General features: G+C 39.7%; 3 protein-coding genes and 1 long non-coding RNA gene across 5 annotated transcripts; 2 read left to right on the top strand and 2 right to left on the bottom strand.

The window, feature by feature from the left end:
- The first annotated feature begins 242 nt into the window (after positions 1-242).
- Positions 243-3088, top strand: LOC139780516 (uncharacterized). The gene is made up of 7 exons (XM_071719176.1): positions 243-593; positions 686-781; positions 1145-1316; positions 1402-1626; positions 1706-1965; positions 2087-2204; positions 2283-3088. The coding sequence occupies exons 3-7, from the start codon at positions 1184-1186 to the stop codon at positions 2429-2431; spliced, it is 885 nt and encodes a 294-aa protein (XP_071575277.1). The 5' UTR covers positions 243-593; positions 686-781; positions 1145-1183; the 3' UTR covers positions 2432-3088.
- Positions 3089-3349: 261 nt separating this feature from the next.
- Positions 3350-5547, bottom strand: LOC139780515 (uncharacterized; the record flags this gene model as incomplete). Its single annotated transcript, XM_071719175.1, has 6 exons — positions 3350-4180; positions 4324-4483; positions 4807-4965; positions 5060-5103; positions 5252-5347; positions 5440-5547. Coding segments are annotated over 6 exons (1095 nt in total), but the record flags the coding sequence as incomplete, so codon positions are not given.
- Positions 5548-12570: 7023 nt separating this feature from the next.
- On the bottom strand, positions 12571-14072 carry LOC139780513 (putative ATP-dependent RNA helicase rha-2). Of its 2 annotated transcripts, none has more exons than XM_071719173.1 (4): positions 13902-14072; positions 13595-13806; positions 13256-13356; positions 12571-12720 (listed from the first exon to the last, which is right to left on the bottom strand). In XM_071719173.1, the coding sequence occupies exons 2-4, from the start codon at positions 13744-13746 to the stop codon at positions 12644-12646; spliced, it is 330 nt and encodes a 109-aa protein (XP_071575274.1). In that variant the 5' UTR covers positions 13747-13806; positions 13902-14072; the 3' UTR covers positions 12571-12643. The 2 variants fall into 2 exon arrangements, with proteins under 2 accessions (XP_071575274.1, XP_071575275.1); XM_071719174.1 differs by having other exon boundaries at positions 12571-12708.
- LOC139780514 (uncharacterized) lies at positions 12645-13269 on the top strand. The gene is made up of 2 exons (XR_011720265.1): positions 12645-12703; positions 12765-13269. It is a non-coding gene; the product is annotated as an uncharacterized lncRNA (long non-coding RNA).
- Positions 14073-21942: the final 7870 nt, after the last annotated feature.

Below are 21942 nucleotides of genomic sequence, written 5' to 3'. Positions count from 1 at the left end.
GATTGTGCCCGCATTGTGACTCTCCTTGAGGAGAATCACAGTCAAAGGTACGTCGCCAATTGTTTCGAAGTGAGCCCGTCAGTTATTAATCGAATTTATTCCCGGTTTCGACAGACTGGCACATACCGAAGACGACCAGTAGTGCGTTCAAAAATAGGTTCGGCTGGTGTTGGGAAAAATAATAAAGTTGGCAGTATTGAGAATTCCCAACACTGCGTTCGTTTTCTCCCAACTGGGAAACATTGGAGATTGATAGAATGGGGGCAACTAGTGCAGATATTTATTTGTATCGGTCTCAACGCCTTTTGTGAAACATAACCTATTGCTAGTACTGAGGCCCGATTCTGAAACGCATACGAAAAATTTTCGTATACGAAAATAACGCTGTGTGAACATTGATTAGTGTATACTGCTTAGATCGTAAATTATATACCAATCAGTGGACCGTGCAACGTTATTTACATATACGAAAATTTTTCGTATGACTGAAAGAATCGAGTCCCTGGTCAGTATCGGTCTTTTTCTTGTCATATAATTTTGTACGTTGTTTGATTGCGTCTCCGGCTATCTCAACCACATCGATTAAATCTAAGGTAATCCTTCCTTTTCTTTCCTTATTTATAAAATAAAGTTTAACACATTACTTTTGTATATATTTTTAAATCACATTCTCTTTATTTTGCAGGATACAAAAGAGGTTCACCGTAACTTAAATTATTCTGCTGCTGCAGATAATTCACTGCACTCTGCGTATGTATTAACGCTGGTGGCAAAGCACAAAGTAAGTATTACGGTACTCATATTTATGTTTCTATTATTTATACCTAATTGAAATTGATTACAATAGAACACGTCTATTTTAATCTTTAATTTCTCTCTCTCTCTCTCTCTCTCTCTCTCTCTCTCTCTCTCTCTCTCTCTCTCTCTCTCTCTCTCTCTCTCTCTCTCTCTCTCTCTCTGGATTTTACATAGGATGAAAGAAAAATTGAATTTTATATCTGTTCCGTTGTAATACATGTATGGCGTTTATATACAAAATATAATAAATTATGTAAAATAAAAATTTGTCAATACAAGTCCATAAATTATTGCTATTATTTATTATATTGAACTATATTGAACTATAATATAAATGTATTTACAGAGTATCTTCTTTTGTATTATTACTTCATCAAATATAAAAATGAAGAAATTTGTGCAATCCAATGTTAACTGTAATCGTCAACAAATGTTAAAGTTGAAATTGCTTGATGAATCAACAAATATTATGTATGCAATAGAAGTAGGAAAAGAAGATTACAATCGTGCTCATAAAGGTACAAAAAAGAATTTTAGTATTAAATATTTAACTGCAATATGTGACAAAATATTTTCAAAATAATTTATGTGTTATTTTTATAGATAATGATTTTGCCAACGCGCTTCTGGAGAAAGCAAAAACATTACGTTCAAATAACGAAAACTCTACACCTAGCAACTGTAGTACCTCTCCAGTACCTTTAACAGTTGATAACAATAAGCCAAGTTGTTCGAAGAGTAGTGATGTTCAATACGACAATACTTCAGATATTGAAAACTATAATGAAGACAATTATAATCAAGCTGAACGAGACAAGCTAAATATAGGTGTGTTTAAATCGCAAGTACAAAAATAGAGAGTACAATAACATAAGTAAGAGTTAATAAATATTTGTTCTTTTTTTAGATTCAAATGAAGGGCGATGGACACACGAAGCCACGCTTTTGCTAATCTCATTGTATAAAGAAAACGCGTATATGCTAGGAAAACTTCCTCAAAAAAAAATGTGGACGCAAATTTGCCAACGTATGAAACATGAAAAAAAATATAACTTTACGGTTAATCAATGTTATAATAAAATGGATACTTTAAAAAGACGATACCGTCAGATTATTGATCATAACGCTCAAAGTGGAAATGACAGGAAAGAATGGATATATTTAGAGGTAATAAATAAATTATAACAAAATTAATATTGAATATTACGAATAATTTTAAATTTAGTTACCATTACATTTTATAATTTAGAAATAGGAATTTTTAAATATAATAATGAACATGTTTCAGCCATTAGATGAGATCTTTTGCGACAAACCTTGGATAAAACCATTATCTGTAGCAGGATCGCATACACGAGATCCTGAAAAATCTTTATTTGATGATAATGAACAGGAGCCATCAACTAGTAAGTAATCAATAAGTAACTAAAAATGTACAACATTTCTTGTTGTTATTTAAGTTTGTAATTCACAATATTTTTTAGAACAAAGGAAGATCTCATTAAATGAAGAAAAAGCTAATTATTTACGGGCATCACTCGAAGAAAAAAGAATAAAAAAAGAAGAAACTGCTAATTATAGAGCAGAAAAATTAAAAATATTAAAAGAATTTAAAGAAGTTTTTAAAAAATGAAGTAAACATTTATATTACACTAAAAGTACAAACTATGAATACATATATAGTTTTTAAGTATAAGTAGTAAATATTTTCATTGAGTATACATTTTTATTAAGTATGAATGAATTTCTTTTATTTTTATTTTTTTAAATATCGATTATTAAGTAGAATTATTAAGTATAAGTTTAAGTTTAAATTAAATATAAGTAAGAACTACGTAAAAAAAGAAGTGCATCAAATATTAACAATAATATTAATATATATAACATATTCATTAACGAAGTTAAAGTTTTAAAAAATGATATTAAGGCCCGATTCCACAACTTTAACCGAAGTTTAACTAATATCTAATATAATAATTCGTTTTATATAAAGCACTTCTATTGGATATTGTTAGCTAAAGTTCAGTTAAAGTAAGTTGTGTAATTGAGCCTAAGTGATAAAAAGTGATTTAATGAATATACAAAAAATAAAAGTGCAAAATATAAGTTCTATTAAATATAAGTTTTTACTGCGATTAAGACTATGCAAAAAAGAATGCTTTAAATATTAACAGTTTATTTACTAATGAATGTATAGTATGACATATACTTATGACTTATTAGCGATGTTAAAATGTTAATAAAGTTATGTAAACATTTGAGTATACAAAAATAAAAGTTCAAACTATAAGTTTTGATTAAGTATAAATTTTTATTAAGATATTTCTGCGAAATTACATAAAAAAAGAAATACTATAAATATTGACGGTTATTAATACATATATATATATATATATATATATATATATATATATATATGTATATATATATATATAGTTTAACATATTTAATTATTAAAGGTGATAAAGTTTTAGAAAAATATAAACATTTATGAGTATACAGGAAAAGTACAAAGTATACGAGTATACAGTAAACGTACAAAGTATGAATATACAGTAAAAGTATAAGTTCTTATTAAGTCTTAAGTTTCTGTAATTAACACTATAATATATAAGTACTAAATTAATATACTATGTTTTTAAATGAATATTATATCTATATGTATGAATATATCAAGAGACACGGTAGTGTCTCGCGCGAAGTATACGCGGAGCGAGACCGACCGTGACTCTTTTACGCGACGCGATTAATATTTACACACACATGCACACGCACACAGGTACGCATGCACGCACACACATACACGAACACACACGCACACACTTTCATGCATAAAAACAGATTAATTTTTTCTTTAAAAATTATTATTTGTAATTATTTCCATTAATCTGTTTCTTTTTAAATTTCCTTCCTCTTTTAATTCATTACTAACAGCAAGCGGTTCTATTTCGTGTAGCATATCAGGTATAATGACAGGGATTTCGATAGCATCATTGTTTAATAAACAAAAGTTGTGTAATACACAACAACTAACTATATAATATGGAATTAAATCCGTTCGTGTCATTGGCAATTTATCCAATAAATAACGCCATCGTCCCTTTAGTAATCCAATTGCCCTTTCTACAGTTATTCGAGCAGATGACAAATAGTTATTAAATTCTTTTTGTCTTCTGGTTAAATGACCATTATCATAAAATGGTACTATGACATTTTTTTGTATAGTATACGCTGCGTCACCTAATAAATGACTGTCTTCAGGGAAATATTCTGGAGTGCAATATCGTTGTACACCAGAATAAAGAAACACTCGCATGTCGTGAACACATCTTGGCATTCCAGCAAATACATGAATGAAGGACAAATCATCTTTACAGATAACCTAGAAAAATATATAAAAAGAAAATGTAATTATTTTTAACAGTTTGCTGTTTTTCTATTATTCATTCAACATATTAGAATTCATAGTAATTGCAATATCTTCAATTAAAATAATAAGGGAGTAAAAATGTTTTTATTCCTTACTTGTAACTGCATAGAGAATCTGCCCTTTCTGTTAATGTAACTATTAGCATCTTTCTTTGGTCGAGCAATGTTTATGTGCGTCCCATCAACAATACCTAAAACTTTTGGAAATCTTTGAATGTTTGTCCATGTTGTTTGAGCTTCTTCATTAGTAGGCCATCTAATAAATTGATTTCGAATGCTATATATTATTCGAACTACTCTCTTGACACATAACCATGCAGTTGATCTTGCAACATCAAATCTTTCACATATGGAACGATAAGAATTTGGTGTTGCCAAAACATAAATGGCTATTAATAACTGTTTCTCTGCAATAATTTTTTCTCTTCCTCTAAATGAAAGATTATGTAATTTTGGCCCAATAAAATATAATAAGAAGTGGAAAGTATTTCGCTCCATTTTGTAATAAATAATATCATAGTATTATTAAAATGAATAATTTATATTAATAACAGTATAATTACAATTAATATGACCAACCTGAAATGTGATTTAAATTCAATATTTGTATATCTTACAACAACATTTTCCAAGTAATTTTTTATTTTTGGTGTTACCCTTCTTTCATTTATATCATTATTTAATAATATATTTTGTAATTGCTCATCATCATCATCGCTATCACTAGAAGACAAACTACTAGAAGATTCAAACATAATATTTTCGACTACAAAATATTCTTCCATAATAATAATAATACTGATTAAATTTGTAAGCTATTCCTGGCACTGACTTTTTCGTTTTTTGTTTAGTAGCAATGATACAAAGGGAAGAAATCTGTAAATACATTTACATTATATATAGATAAATATAGTTTGATGTAATAAATAGTAGAAACAATTTATGGACTTGTATTGACAAATAATAATCAATTACAATTAGGTATAAATAACAGAAACATAAATATGAGTACCGTAATACTTACTCTGTGCTTTGCCACCAGCGTTAATACATACGCAGAGTGCAGTGAATTATCTGCAGCAGCAGAATAATTTAAGTTGCGGTAAACCTCTTTTGTATCCTGCAAAATAAAGAGAATGTGACTCAAAAATATATACAAAAGTAATGTGTTAAATTTTATTTTATAAATAAGGAAAGAAAAGGAAGGATTACCTTAGATTTAATCGATGTGGTTGAGATAGCCGAAGACGCAATAAAACAACGTACAAAATTATATGACAAGAAAAAGACCGATACTGACCAGGGACTCGATTCTTTCAGTCATATGAAAAATTTTCGTATATGTAAATAACGTTGCACGGTCCACTGATTGGTGTATAATTTACGATCTAAGCAGTATACACTAATCAATGTTCACACGGCGTTATTTTCGTATACGAAAATTTTTCGTATGCGTTTCAGAATCGGGTCTCAGTACTAGCAATAGGTTATGTTTCACAAAAGGCGTTGAGACCGATACAAATAAATATCTGCACTAGTTGCCCCCATTCTATCAATCTCCAACGTTTCCCAGTTGGGAGAAAACGAACGCAGTGTTGGGAATTCTCAATACTGCCAACTTTATTATTTTTCCCAACACCAGCCGAACCTATTTTCGAACGCACTACAGGTCAGGGCCGTCCTCATGCTACAAGCAGTCGTGAAGATCGAGCGATCGTCCGACATGCTTTACAGGACCGCTCTGCATCCGCACGTGTAAATGCTAGTCGTATTAATCAAGGCCGACAACGTCCGATTTCCACTTCAACAGTAAGGAATCGTTTAAGAAGAGCGGGATTTCACGCTCGTCGACCAGTGCAGGTTCCGTACCTTACCCGCCGTCATCGTCGCCTACGATTAAATTATGCATATTCGTTAATTAATAGACGACAAAGGCAATGGAACTCTGTACTGTTTACGGACGAGTCTAGATTTTGCCTATTTGGAAAAGACAGACGAATCCGTGTTTGGCGGCGTCGAGGGGAGCGCTATTTGAATGATTGTAGCAGGCCAATTCGAGCTTTTCATGGTGGTTCTGTAATGGTGTGGGCAGGAATATCTCGATTTTCACGGACACCTTTAATAACACAGGACCACAAAAATTTTTTTTTGAAAAGCAACTGAGATCAGAGTAGATGTTTCTTATAGATTTTGGGTCACTGAATCCGAATTCGTAAACCGTTTTGCTCCATCACGTCTAGATTTTTAGATAATCGAGAAAAATAGCGGAAAATCTGTGAAAATTGAAATAAACATTTAAAGAAAGAGCAAAAGTGTAACATCAAAGAAAGAGAAAAAGTATAACATCAAAATGCGGTCGCAGAACTGATTTAAATATATTTTGGTAAGTTAAATAAAGTGCAAAAAAGAAGGATGTTAAAAAAAGGACGAATTTCGCCCAAAAAGGTGTAAGTAAAAGAAATAGTGTTTTTTGTAGATCTTGATCTCCTGAATACGATAAAGCTAATAAAAAGTCCGTGGTGCTTGGGGAACACCTTGAAAATTGAGCATAAACGTGGTGTATTTACAGAAATTCGGATGATATATGCTATATCATAAAATGTACTGGTGAAAGATTTGTTGGGGAGAGAAAAAGGGGAAGAAAAAGTGTTGTGTGTGTGTGTTTGTTGTGCGCGTGCGTGCGCGCGCGCGCGGGTGCGGGTGTGCACGTGTGTGCGCGGGTGCGGGTGTATGTGTGCGCGTATGTGTGCGTGTGTGCGTGCGCGGGTGCGGGTGCGTGTGCGTGTGTGTGTGTATGTGCGCGGGTGCGGGTGCGGGTGCGGGTGTGCGCGTGCGCGTGCATGTGTGTGTGCGTGCGTGCGTGTGTGCGTGCGCGGGTGCAGGTGCGGGTGCGGGTGCGGGTGCGGGTGCGGGTGCGGGTGCGGGTGCGGGTGCGGGTGCGGGTGCGAGTGCGGGTGCGGGTGCGGGTGCGGGTGCGGGTGCGGGTGCGGGTGCGGGTGCGGGTGCGGGTGCGGGTGCGGGTGCGGGTGCGGGTGCGGGTGCGGGTGCGGGTGCGGGTGCGGGTGCGGGTGCGGGTGCGGGTGCGGGTGCGGGTGCGGGTGCGGGTGCGGGTGCGGGTGCGGGTGCGGGTGCGGATGCGGGTGAGGGTGCGTGTGCGGGTACGGGTGTGTGCGCGCGTGCGCGTGTGTGCGAGTGTGCACACACCCGCACACACCCGTACCCGCACACGCACCCGCACTCGCTCACGCACACATGCACACACACACGCACACAAAACACTCTTTCTTCCCCCTTTTCCCTCTCCCCAACAAATCTTTCACCAGTACATTTTATGATATAGCATATATCTCATCCGAATTTCTGTAAATACACCACGTTTATGCAATTTTCAAGGTGTTCCCCAAGCACCACGAACTTTTTATTAGCTTTATCGTATTTAGGAGATCAAGATCTACAAAAAACACTATTTTTTTTACTTACACCTTTTTGGGCGAAATTCGTCCCTTTTTTAACATCCTCCTTTTTTGCACTTTATTTAACTTACCAAAATATATTTAAATCAGGTCTGCGACCGCATTTTGATGTTATACTTTTTCTCTTTCTTTGATGTTATACTTTTGCTCTTTCTTTAAATGTTTATTTCAATTTTCACAGATTTTCCGCTATTTTTCTCGATTATCTAAAAATCTAGACGTGATGGAGCAAAACGGTTTACGAATTCGGATTCAGTGACCCAAAATCTATAAGAAACACCTACTCTGATCCCAGTTGCTTTTCAAAAAAAAATTTTTGTGGTCCTGTGTAATCATCCTCACCAGGATTGACTACTAGACGATATGTCCATGAGATACTGCAACCTTACGTTCTATCTATGAGAAATCGAATCGGTCAGAGGTTTCGTCTATTACACGACAACGCACGACCGCACACGGCTTTTTATACCCAGCAGTTTCTGAGGGATCATCAAATCGAGACTCTATTGCATCCGCCAGTGAGTCCCGATTTGAATCCAATCGAGCATATTTGGGACATGTTAGAGCGAAGATTGCGCGAAAATTATCGTAATATTCCCGATTTGGCTTCGCTTGCCAGAGCCCTTCGGGAAACTTGGCAGCAAATCCCTCAAATAGCGATACGGCGTTGTATCAATATGCGAAACCGATTACGAGAGGTCATATTGAATAGAGGCGGGAACACGCATTATTAAATTCATTTTACAACCTACGACCACCCATCCACTCACCCACAAACGCACGCACACGCACACACACATACACACACACACACACACACACACACACGCGCGCGCGCGCGCGCGCACGCACACACACAGTCATGAATGAATTTGGAGTCATAAAATACTGCGAAAGTGACGAGTCGCGGGGTCTCAGCTGAATGACACACATACACACACGCGCGCGCACGCGCGCATAACGGAGCGTAAATCCGACCGGGCAACCTCCTCGTGGTACGCTTTGGGTAACGCTAATGCCGGCGGTATTTTTTCAAATTTCGAAAACACAAAATATTAATTTCTTATAAAAAAAAGTCTTTCTAACTTATGCTGACACTTACTCATTTTCAATGTATTGTCAGCGTAATTGAAAACAGTTTTTTAACGTCCGCCAAACGTTATTTTTCATTTTTTTCCTTGATTTTCACTGAAATTAAGCAATTTTACAATTTTTTGTACGTTTTGCCCTGTAAAACCATAGTGGCCACCATGAAGAAAATCTCATAGCTATTCGGCAAATTTTTTTTAAATGTAGGGTACTTAAAAGTACAAAAAAGCGTAAAGAATAAATTTTTGTTGTTTTGCACAATTGTTTTTTGCATCTAAATAAGAAAGTAAAAAATTGCAAATTTTTACGATATTTTTACTCACTTGTAATGTATCCAAAAATCTTTATGAAAAAATTGGCGATTATACCACTTGATAGAGCAAAGTTTTAACTTTAAGAATTCATTTTGCGAATTGCGGGACGATGATTTTTAACGGAGTTATGAGCAATCAAAGTCAAAATGCTCATTTCTTATTCAATCCGCGATAACTCAGTAACAAAAAATCGTAGAAACATTTTCAAAAAAAGATTTTGTAGGGAAAACTTCGAGCTTTCACATTGGAAAGTCAAAAAATTTCACAGGATTTTTTTGGGCACGTGACAGGCCCACAAAGTGAGAAGAAAATTTCCCATTTTGTCCAGCTCGTGGTTTTCTATATGTAAAAATTACCAAACTCACAGAAACTAAAAGAAAATAATGATTTTCTGAAAGTAGAGATTTCAAGCTTTAAAACCCTTTTTTAAAACTTAAATTTCGTTCATTTTTAACGAAGATACAACTGCTCAAATTTTGCCTAGTTTTTAAAAAAATTTAAGTGTTCCTTTAATTCTTGTGAAGAGTTTATATCGTTCATATATACTATCGTTCGTCATATTTTAAATACTAGAAACAGATCCTAACGGATGCCATCTATCGGATCCGACATTTGCACATTCTTTAGAAACGTATGACAATTTCATATTGTCAACACTATGTTAGCAACGACTTACAATTAAAAAACTTCATAGCTTGAAGACATATACGCAATAACGGATAGAAATCATTATATATGTGTTGTTGCCATCATGTTTGCATCATGATGCTCAAGATGGAACGACAATGTATGAACATTGCTGTCATGTTGCAGACAAGTCATGTTGCAGTTTGCTCTCGAAATTGCGGCAACTGATTGCATGTATAAGCAGTCATGTACCTGTATTTGTAACGTGTTATATTTCGATGTCAGCAAATTTACAGCAAATATGTAATAACACATGCAATGCATTAGTTTGCTCAGTATGCTATATCACGCTTGACTATCTGGGCGTATTGCAGAAGACTAAACTTGGTTGGATTATTGGAGGTAGAATATACGATTGTGGTCGAGAAAATAATAGAACGATTTGTAATATAGCTACTGATAAGATTTCCTCGCAATTGTCTAAATTTTGGGAGTTAGAGGAAATGCCCGAAATAAAACATTTTTCGGATGAAGAGAGAGACTGCGAAGCGCACTTTAGAAGGTTTACTGTTAGAGACGAGAACGGTCGATATTGTGTTAGGCTACCGTTCAATAAAAACAAGGATAAGTTAGGCGACTTGTATCGTTTGGCTGAAAAAAGATTGTATTCGACAGAGCGACGGCTGAATTCGGATGAATCGCTGCGGGCGGAGTATTCGCATTTTCTTCAGTAGTATTTGAGATTGGGACATATGATTGAGATAACGAATTCTGATGATGCGAGGGAAGGTTATTTCATGCCGCATCATGCTGTAATTAAGGGCGAGAGTCACTACAAAGCTAAGAGTTGTATTTGATGCATCAGCTAAGACTGATACTGGCGTTTCATTAAATGATGCTCTCATGACAGGCCCAGTGTTACAGGATGATGTATTTTCTATAGTTACACGATTCCGTTCACATTCATACGTGGTGTCTGCAGATATTGAAAAGATGTTCAGACAGGTCCGAGTGCATCGTGAAGACACTAAGTATCAGAAGATATTGTGGCGTCGAAATCCGGGGGAATTGGTCAAAATATATAGCCTCCAAACTGTAACATACGGCACAGCAGCCGGGACCCATCTCGCGACTCGATCTCTGGAGGAGTTGGCTACTGATGAAAAACGTACCTTTCCAGTGGCATCAAGAATATTAAAAAAGGATTTTTTTTAATGATAATGTTCTCACCGGAGCCGATAATTATGAGGAGACCTACTAGCTTCGTAACGATTTAATCGAGCTTCTCCGCAGAGGTGGATTCCACTTACGACAATGGGCCTCGAACGACAGTAGGTTGATTGATGATCTTGCCGAACAATCTAATATGGAACATCTTTGTCTAGACGGCAAAGATACTGTAAGGACTTTAGGAATTCATTGGAGATGCAAGGACGATACCATCATTTATATTATAAATAAGTACGTGAGCGGAGAGAAGCGGCTTACCAAACAAACGCTGCTATCGCAGATTGCAACAATTTTTGATCCACTCGGTTTGTTAGGACCAATCATAGTGAAGACTAAGATCATCATGCAGCGTCTTTGGGAGCTCAGGCTTGAGTGGGATGTAACGGTTCCGATGGATATAGTCACGTTATGGAGTGAGTATAGAATGCAACTTAATGAAATGGGCTGTTTTAGCGTTCCGAGAAGGATAATCCTCGATAGGCATTGCAATCTGTAATTGCATGGATTTTGTGATGCAAGCGAGAAGGCCTTTGGCGCATGCATATATTTGCGCTCTATGGATGGGGCAGGTCATTGCATGGTGAGACTAGTATGCGCCAAATCACGAGTGGCTCCACTGAAGAAGGTGTCTCTAGCCAGGCTGGAGTTATGCGCGGCTCTGCTACTAGCAGATTTATATGTGGTCGTGGACACCCTTATGAAAATGTGCCCTTCATTGCCATTAAAAAATGCCATTGAATTCCCATTGTTCCAGACGCAATGGAAATAAAGGCATTTTTGCCAAAGATAAAAAATTCCACACAAAATCCCATTGGTATTGCCACTGGTTTTGCCGTTGGTATTGCCATTGGTATTGCCATTGGTATTGCCATTGGTATTGCCATTAGTATTGCCATTAGTATTAACACTGGCAATACCAATGAGATTTTGTGTGGAAATTTTTATCTTTGGCAAAAATGCCTTCATTTCCATTGCGTCTGGAACAATGGGAATTCAATGGCATTTTAATAAATGGTACTATTTGTCTTTAATATTACCATTACCGCCATTACCGCCTTTACCGCCTAACTGACTCGTCACCATAACCTCATCCTACCACGTTCTCTAAACACTTCTATACTACTTTTCTCTACTTGCATCCTACTATCTCCCTTCATTCTCATCGCATTCCCTACTTACACCCCTAAGAGCAAAAAGTCGACTTTAAGTCGACTTGAAGTCGACTTCTACCGAAACTGACTTGGCAGAGAAGTCGACTTTTTTAAGGACGAAAGTCGACTTGAAGTCGACTTGAAGTCGGCGAATGTCGCAAAAACCACCGACTTAAAGTCGACTTCCCGTCATGATGAAAAGTCGACTTCCCGTCATGACGAAAAGTCGACTTCCCGCCAACTTTTAAAGTCAATAAAATAAGCCGCCGCGTACGTCTGGAGGTCGGTTGTGTACCTTGAAACGAGGTGAAAATGACAAAAGTTAACAGATTTTATTAGATTTTGATAAATAAAATCGTAGTTACGCTAATGAATTTTTTCACTTTTGTAATTTTTACCTCATTATTTTAAGATACACAATCGACCCCTTGCTGGAGGGCTAAAACTGATGCATTTCGATTTTTTTTCATATATAAAATAATTTAATTATCTAAAAAACTATATAATTACAATCCTAATGTTTTATTTTTAATTACAAAGGCGGCCATATCTGTGCCACTTCTGCGTGCGCGGATTCCGGCAGCCACTTCTGGTAAGCTGACAACAGAACTAAAATTATAAATATATAATATCCACAGACTCTTTTATACTAGACCACTAACATCTATGGACGCACTGCCGAAAAGCTGATGCGAGTGCGAGGTGCAAGTGTTAGTGAAGGGTGCGGCCATATTGAATTAACAATAAGTCACTATCGGATGTTCAGTTGCTCATGATGTGCGTTTATCTGCATTCGTTATTACAGTACATAACGAAGCAGGCGAATGTTTTTGTGTTAAATATTGGTACATGTTATCAATAAGTTTGTAAGTCATGTCTTCGACGAGTAGCGTACTTGGATGCCGAAATCAAACCACTACTCCTGTAGTATTAAACCCTTTCTTTTGGACATTCTGTATATGCCAGACTATTGTATAGAAATCTTGTATAAAACCACTTGTATAGAATCTGTAGTACCTATAGCATATCTTGACTAAAATCAACATGGCGGCAAGCATCACGGCCGAGATGCCTGTCAGCGGTCTAGTATTGTATAGAAGTCTATGATAATATCTAAATATTATTTTATAAATTAAAATCTCACATTTTTTATCCGAACCCCAGATTTCTGGCAGTTTGTCTTTGGACACGACTCCCTGCGACTGCAGCGTTTGTACTACTATTGCTTGAGTGCGTGGTATCAACCTGAAAAAATCGTATTGAATTGATGTAATCTATTCGATGAATCAACGTGAAATCGAAGATAGAATAAAGGCTCAGTCACAATGAGTGGAATAAGGAATAAGATAAAGGAATAAGGAATAAGGCATGTTGCATCTCACTTTAATGTACGTGTACTGAGTGAGATGCGACATTCCCTTATTCCTTATTCCTTTATCTTATTCCTTATTTTTGTCATTGTGTCTGAGCCTTAACGATTTACCTGCCCCATGACTTGGTGATGCTCCCAGGTGTCGTCAGCAGCGACGGGACAAATCGTTTCAGCTTAGGGCACACTTGACCCTCCAAGAAGAAATACGCGAACCACTTGACACCGTCCACGGATGCTCTATATCCATCGATGGTAGTGCCCATCCGGCCTTTCCGAATGTACCAGACACGCGGCAAATAATCTTCCCGGTTCCTTGATTATATCTATAAATGAGAATAATATTCGATTATAATAAAGATTAATATCTTTATAAATAAGTAGGAAAAACATTATAAAGCAACAATTGTGATAAAAATACCTTGGCGGTGGATCAACCAATGGTTCACTAACAAGGGAACGGTCGGGGGTGTCCGAGACCGATTTGGATGCGCTTTGGATATGTTGTTGAGCATCAAAAAATATTAGACTCGTATTTTTTTTTTGCGGCTTATCTCGACGTTTATTGGTCGAAAAAACCCGATTTAGAACCTACCCGATTTGGATGCGCTTTGAATATGTTGTTGAGCATCAAAAAACATTACACACATGTTTTTTTTTGCGGCGTATCTCGACGTTTAGGGGTTGAAACAACCCCTCGAAAATAACGGATTTTATAGTTTTTAGCGAATATCTTCGAAAATATAAGGCGTATGAAAAAAAGTTTGGTACAAAAGGTTTATGGCTTTTTGTGCTCTTTACAATGGCGTAATCAGATTTTTCAAATTTGTCACATTTTTTAATTTAACCCCACCCCCACCTATTATTTTTGCCAAATATAACAATTTTTCCAACGCAAATTTAAGAGCGTCAAATGCCAAATACATCCATGTGTATTTTTATTATGATACCATTATTAGATTTTTGGCAAGACGAGATGATATGTGGTATAGGCGTCGCGCTGTAGGTAGGTGTTGCGTTATTTCTGTTCAAGTTGCGCCGTACGCTTAAAAATTTCCATTTCAACTCCGGGATGACCGAAAGCGCTGATGCGAAGGCCAGCGCAAGGCTATTTCGAGAGTCCTGGACTAGCAACGGAATGTAGACTCCGATATTATAAATACCACCGCCGAATTGTAAGATCGAGCGGGCAGTCGCAAATTTGAACGTGCGTCACATTAACCGCTACAATAATACACTATCCCAATTATAACTCCGGGACAACCGACCGATTCTACTACCACCTTCACTAATTTGGCTCTCCCATCGTGCTAGTTGTCGTATTGATGTAACTTTTTTGTACCTTCGTTTAACTCCTTCAAGCGATCTTCCCCTTGTTTTACCACTCCTCCAGTATTCCACAGCTTGCCTTTTATAATCACTTGATATTGTTGCCTCAACAGAGCTGCAAGTAACTTCTTCCGGAAGATATACTTTACCATCATCTTCCTCAAATAAATCAACTCTTTCCGGTTCTGGAATCTCATATATATCATAAAAACCTAAAGTTTCTTCCTCTTCTACGTCAAATTCTTGGTTTTGTATGTCAAGCAGTATACGTTCAATGTTTTCTTTTACTTCTTCTTCCTCCGAAGTTGTCGGACTTGGTGAATAGTTGAAAGCAGTGAAAGTTGCAGAAAGTAGCATTATTACATTGTATGGATTAAACTTCATTCTGAAAGATATTAAAATTAAATATTTGTCTCGAACTTTAATTATATAAATAAATACGCACTTTATAATTAATGGAGTGGTCTTTGTTAGGTTTGATACCGTCTCTTTCCAATTTGCGACTGCCCGCCCGATACAATTCGGCGGTATTTATAATGTCGGAGTCAACATTCCGTTGCTAGTCCAGGACTCTCGAAATAGCCTTGCGCTGGCCTTCGCATCAGCGCTTTCGGTCATCCCGGAGTTGAAATGGAAATTTTTAAGCGTACGGCGCAACTTGAACAGAAATAACGCAACACCTACCTACAGCGCGACGCCTATACCACATATCATCTCGTCTTGCCAAAAATCTAATAATGGTATCATAATAAAAATACACATGGATGTATTTGGCATTTGACGCTCTTAAATTTGCGTTGGAAAAATTGTTATATTTGGCAAAAATAATAGGTGGGGGTGGGGTTAAATTAAAAAATGTGACAAATTTGAAAAATCTGATTACGCCATTGTAAAGAGCACAAAAAGCCATAAACCTTTTGTACCAAACTTTTTTTCATACGCCTTATATTTTCGAAGATATTCGCTAAAAACTATAAAATCCGTTATTTTCGAGGGGTTGTTTCAACCCCTAAACGTCGAGATACGCCGCAAAAAAAAACACGTGTCTAATGTTTTTTGATGCTCAACAACATATTCAAAGCGCATCCAAATCGGGTAGGTTCTAAATCGGGTTTTTTCGACCAATAAACGTCGAGATAAGCCGCAAAAAAAAAAATACGAATCTAATATTTTTTGATGCTCAACAACATATCCAAAGCGCATCCAAATCGGTCTCGGACACCCCCGACCGTTCCCTTGTTAGTCTAAAAGAGAACAAATATTTCGAAATTTTATGTACTGTTCGAGACTGTAAAAGCAATATAATGAAGCACTCTAATGAGAGGACGGCTTGAGGTTAAAAAATATGTCAATCGACTTCATACTTGAAGTATACGACATTAGAGTATAATACGTATCCTTATATAGATTTTTAACCTGCCTACCGCTTAATGTGCTATCTGTAAATAATTAATATAAATACATAATACGATCACAGATTTTTTAACCTCGCGTAATGCTACAGTTTTTTAATTTATTATTGTTTTACAATCTCAAACATATATATATAAATTTTCGTATTTTATTTCCAAACGGGACCGTGTCCGATCGTTACCGTGTCCGATCGACACCGTGTGCAATCATTACCGTGTGCAATCGACACCGTGTCCGATCGACACCGTGTGCAATCGTTACCGTGTGCAATCGTTACCGTGTGCAATCGTTACCGTGTCCGATCGACACCGTGTGCAATCGTTACCGTGTGCAATCGTTACCGTGTGCAATCGTTACCGTGTCCGATCGACACCGTGTGCAATCGTTACCGTGTCCGATCGACACCGTGTGCAATCGTTACCGTGTGCAATCGACACCGTGTCCGATCGACACCGTGTGCAATCGTTACCGTGTGCAATCGACACCGTGTCCGATCGACACCGTGTGCAATCGTTACCGTGTGCAATCGTTACCGTGTGCAATCGTTACCGTGTCCGATCGACACCGTGTGCAATCGTTACCGTGTGCAATCGTTACCGTGTCCGATCGACACCGTGTGCAATCGTTACCGTGTGCAATCGACACCGTGTGCAATCGTTACCGTGTGCAATCGTTACCGTGTGCAATCGTTACCGTGTGCAATCGACACCGTGTCCGATCGACACCGTGTGCAATCGTTACCGTGTCCGATCGGCACCGTGTGCAATCGACACCGTGTGCAATCGACACCGTGTCCGATCGACACCGTGTGCAATCGTTACCGTGTGCAATCGGCACCGTGTGCAATCGTTACCGTGTCCGATCGGCACCGTGTGCAATCGACACCGTGTCCGAATGCAACTAAATGTGTCCGATCGGCACCGTGTCCGATCGGCACCGTGTCCGATCGGCACCGTGTCCGATCGTTACAGTGTCCGATCGGGAATGTGTCCAATCGGGAATGTGTCCAATCGGGAATGTGTCCGATCGGGAAATATTGTCGTGTCCGCTTTGTAATGTGCGCAATCGGGACAATCCCTTTTGAAATCCGCTTGGAGTCCGGCTGACCAGGCCGCGACTCTAGGTCCGGTTATTCGACGGCCCGGCTGGTCGGGCCGCGGCTCGGCGACCGGTGGCAACATTCCGGGGGTGGTTTTATCCCTCAACGGGGACCTTCTCCAGGGCGTCCCCTGTTCCTGATCCTCCGTGCTCGGGCTGTTATGCTGCGTTACGGGCTGAGCGTTCGCCTTGCGAGGCGCTTCGCTTTACCGGCTAAGGGCGTCAGCGTGACCCGGCTGCCGGCCGTCCTTCCGTAGCACGCCTCCACCTGCAACTCCCACGGTGCGACTCCAGTCGTTACAAATATCCGTGGCCGCCTGCTCAGCACCGCCACGCAATCTGTAAGTCTCGCAGAAAATGTATTAGACCTAACCTTAACGCTAACGCCTCGCCCCTCTCGGGTGGAGGCACCACCCTTGACGCCTCCCTCGGCCGAGCTACCATCCGGGCCGGGGACGCGACTTTGTCACGTCACAAAGGAAAGCGCTCTTCGACTTTAATGTCCTCTTACAAAAGTGTAAAGACCACCGTCAAGATGTATTTGCATGCTTCGTGGACTACGAGAAGGCATTCGATCGTGTGCATACCAGGCTCATTGAGCTTCTCCGTGAGGTCGGGGTGGACGATAAAGACGCTAGAATAATAAAGAACCTATTGTTAAGGACTCGTGTTGGTGGGTATGTCGAAAGGTAGACGTGAATACAGTTAAGCTATTTATTAGAACGTTACACAACTCAAAAACGGATATTTATTCACAGCTCGCCATATTGACTTGAACCTTGAACTGGTCACACGACCGACCTCCTCATAGACTATATAAAACCTAGAGAGTTGCAATAACTAAGAAGTTTACTATGTCCCTAGAGAAAAGATTCATGTGGCTCACTCTATCGAAAGAAAAAGTCAAATACAGAACAGGAAAATCCTCAACATCCTCCCACCTTGAGTTGACAACTTGGAGCAACTCAAAATACAAATAAAATTAATCGGAGTAAAACAAAAGGAACATTACACTCATTTTTATAAGTCCAGTCTGTTTGGCGCGTTTACTCGTCGTCCACTTCTGGTACGCGCTTCTAACTTTGCTTGACCTTTCTTTAATGACGTATCTTCCCCATCGGATTCATCGGTTTCTTGAATCTTCGAAGGAGAAGGATGATCTTCAGGAAGAGAATTCTCCTCTGACGATCCTTTAGTTTCGTTCGTTGGTTTACTCAATGCCTCTATTTCGTCTGGAGACAAAATCTCTAAAGGATATAATCGTTGAATAAGACGAACGAGTTCTCCATTTGCAGTTTTAACTCGCTACTCATACCTTGCCATCCCTACCTGGAATAATCTTGATGACCCGTCTCAAGGGCCAATCTAGACACTTCTGATTTTTGTTTCCTATAAGAACGACATCTCCTATTTTTATCTTGAGTTCATTGTTTTTAGAATAGCTCGACCGGAATCGACAGCGTAAGTCAGCTCGAAGCTTCTGACGATAGCGTAGTCTCACTTTCAAGTCGCTTTCTTCAACCTGATCCAGATCCGGCAATCCACTTTCTTGTACATCTTGAATAAACATCGAAGGAGTTAACGGAGCTAGCTGACCAGAATCTTCAGACAGGTAAGTGATAGAGCGCGAGTTTACATAAGCCTCGCAGTCACATAGCGTTGTGTACAGCTCTTCTGACGTAAGGCAGGCTCGCCCCAAAACCTTTCGCAGTATCTCCTTGACTGAGCGTACTAGTCTCTCCCACCATCCGCCCCACCATGCAGCGGAAGGTGGATTAAAATGCCATTCTATTTTCTTCACGGCGCTATATTCAGTGATCTTCTTCCAATTAATTCCACGTAACAGATTGCCTGTCCCCGTGAAGTTAGTGCCGTTATCGCTAAACATAATTGAAGGTCTTCCTCTGCGTGCGACAAATCGTCGAAAAGCCTCCAGAAACGCCTCCGTCGAGAGTGATGTGATCAGCTCGAGGTGGACCGCTCGATAAACCGCACACGTGAACAGACAGATCCACGCTTTCTGTCCGCCTTTTAAATACAATGGGCCAGCACAATCGACTCCCGACACTTCGAATGCAGCAGCGTCTCTTGTTCGCTCCTCTGGAAGGGTTGACGGTGATGTCTCAATTCTTTTGGCATTGTATCGCTTGCATATTATACACTTGGAGAGGACTTCACTAATTAATTGCTTAAACCACAGAGCAAGGTTGGCATTTTGTCCACTTTTTTCGGGGCACTGGAAGAAAATGGACAAAATGGACAAAATGGACGAAATGGACGAAATAAAGTCGGTAAAATAGAAATCGATGAATGAGACATATCGATCGACACCAATGTTGCAACTTCGTCCTTTTTCTAGCCACACGACAGTCACGACACATGTGCTGTATTTTAGGTTACATTTCTTATTTCTGTTTCTTCTTCTTCTTAAGTGCCATGCCCTCTTCGGACGTTGGCGATCATAAGGGCAACTCGTATCTTGTTGACAGCGGCTCGGAACAATTCCTCGGATGTGAGTCCGTACCACTGTCGCAGGTTCTTGAGCCAGGAGGTGCGTCTCCGACCCGGTCCCCTTCTTCCATTAAACCGGCCTTGCATTATTAAATGGAGAAGCTCGTACTTGTCGGGGCTGCGCATCACGTGGCCAAAATAAGCAAGCTTCCTTACTTTTACCGTCTCGACAACCTCAGCTCCCTTGCCCATGCGCCTGAGAACTTCTTCGTTTGTAATTCTTTGTGTCCAGCTAATCCGCAGCATGCGCCTGTATAGCCAGAACTCAAAGGCCTGCAGTCTTGACAGAGCCTCGGCCGTGAGCGTCCATGCCTCCATACCATACAGAAGCACAGAACACACATAGCACCGCAGCATTCTGATCCTGAGTTCAAGGCTGAGGTCACGGCTCCTCAACATTCGCTCCATCCTGGTGTATGTCGCCCTCGCTCTCTCAATCCGCACCCTGATCTCCCTAGTATGGTCCCAGTCCTCGTTCACCAGTGTTCCGAGGTAGGTGATCTGATTGACTCGCTGGAGAGGGCAGCCGCAGGCGGTAACCCCGATGTCCCGTACTCGATCCGGGTATCTCGTCACTACCATGTACTTGGTCTTGTTCACGTTCAGTCGCAGTCCATATCCCTAACAAGCGGTCGTCACACGGTCCATGAGGCGCTGCAATCCCTCGATACTGTCGGCCAGAATAAACGTATCGTCAGCGTAACGGATGTTGTTGACTAACACTCCGTTTATTCTCACTCCGTCCTCCGTGCCCTCCAGAGCTTCCCTGAAGATGTGTTCGGAGTACAGGTTGAACAAGATCGGCGAAAGAATGCAACCTTGGCGCACCCCGCGACGGATGTCCACCTCCTCATTCAGCTGTTACCCATTCTCACGCACGCTTTCTGCTTCCAATATAGGTTGGCAATGAATCGGCAGTCCCTCTCGTCAATTCCAGCCCTCTGCAACACTTCCACCATTCTCTCGTGTCGCACCCGATCGAAAACTTTCTCAAAATCTATGAAGCATAGATACACGTCTACCCCCATGTCGCGCGCTCTCTGACCCAACACCTGCAAACTGAACAGCGCCTCTCTGGTGCCAAGACCCTTGCGGAACCCGAATTGTGTGTTTCCGACTTGTTCTTCAAATTTACGGTAGACTCGACTGTGGATGACCCGAAGAAACACCTTGAGGACGTGGCTCATCAGGCTTATTGTGCGGTAATCACTGCACCCTTTCGGAGAGTGCTTCTTGGGGAGGGCAACAAAGACTGAACGCAGCCAGTCTTCTGGGATCTCCCCGCTATCGTATATTGCGTTGAAGAGCCTCGTCAGCGCGTCCACTCCTTTCTCTCCAAATAGTTTGAGTACTTCAGCATGTGTCCCATCCGGCCCTGGAGCCTTTCCATTCTTAGCGTTTTTGATAGCCTTCTCTACTTCATTTCTTGTGATGGGTGGGCCTATGCCTCCACCACGTGCCTGATGATTTGCAGGCCTGTCATCCGCAAATAGAGTTTCTACATAAATTTTCCATCTCTCCAGCTTCAGTTCCAGGTCAAGAATTACACCTCCGTTCTCGTCCACTAGTCTGCATTCCATGGCTGTATCCCTCCGAACTCCAGCAACTTCTTTGACCTTTTTATGTAAGTTGAAAAAGTCATGCCGTTTTTCCAATACCTCCATTTTTGCGCACTTCCCTGCATGCCATACCTCTTTCGCCCGCCGCACTTCTCTTCTTATTTCCATGTTCACCGCCTTATATTGCCTCTTATCCCGATTCTTCCAGTGTCTCCTTTGGTCCATAAGAGACAAGATTTCCGCCGTCATCCAAGGTTGTTTTGCTCCGGATTATTTTTGTTTACCAAGGTGAAAAGTATTATTTTACTTATTATTTTGTGCTTAAAATTATTTTAAAATGAAAAATGAGCCAGGGTTAGGCAATTCATCGTCTATTTCTTCTGTTTCTATGATTTCTGTTGATTCAAAAGTAAGTACATTCTTCGGAACCTTAAGAGCCTCTAGGATCAGGAGACAGGAGTTCAGGTTCAGGACCTGAACACCTCCAACACAGGTATTGCTGCAGCTGTAACGTAAGAATTGACCAATTAAAATCATATCTACTCGAAAATG

Source organism: Temnothorax nylanderi, unplaced genomic scaffold (genome assembly GCF_030848795.1).
Source record: "Temnothorax nylanderi isolate EJ_2023f unplaced genomic scaffold, tnyl_v1.0 TNYL_tig0282_pilon, whole genome shotgun sequence".
Taxonomy (NCBI): domain Eukaryota; kingdom Metazoa; phylum Arthropoda; class Insecta; order Hymenoptera; family Formicidae; genus Temnothorax; species Temnothorax nylanderi.
The sequence above is the reverse complement of the archived record's forward strand: the minus strand, read 5'-3'. Positions and strand labels throughout refer to the sequence as shown.

Coding starts and splice junctions, on each gene's coding strand:
- LOC139780516 (XM_071719176.1), top strand. CDS start 1,184: ATGAAGAAATTTGTGCAATCCAATGTTAACTGTAATCGTCAACAAATG. Junction 1,317..1,401: donor TTACAATCGTGCTCATAAAG/GTACAAAAAAGA, acceptor TTATTTTTATAG/ATAATGATTTTGCCAACGCG. Junction 1,966..2,086: donor AAGAATGGATATATTTAGAG/GTAATAAATAAA, acceptor AACATGTTTCAG/CCATTAGATGAGATCTTTTG.
- LOC139780513 (XM_071719173.1), bottom strand. CDS start 13,746: ATGGGCACTACCATCGATGGATATAGAGCATCCGTGGACGGTGTCAAG. Junction 13,357..13,594: donor ATCACCAAGTCATGGGGCAG/GTAAATCGTTAA, acceptor CGATTTTTTCAG/GTTGATACCACGCACTCAAG. Junction 12,721..13,255: donor CTGGGGTTCGGATAAAAAAT/GTGAGATTTTAA, acceptor TTATAATTTTAG/TTCTGTTGTCAGCTTACCAG.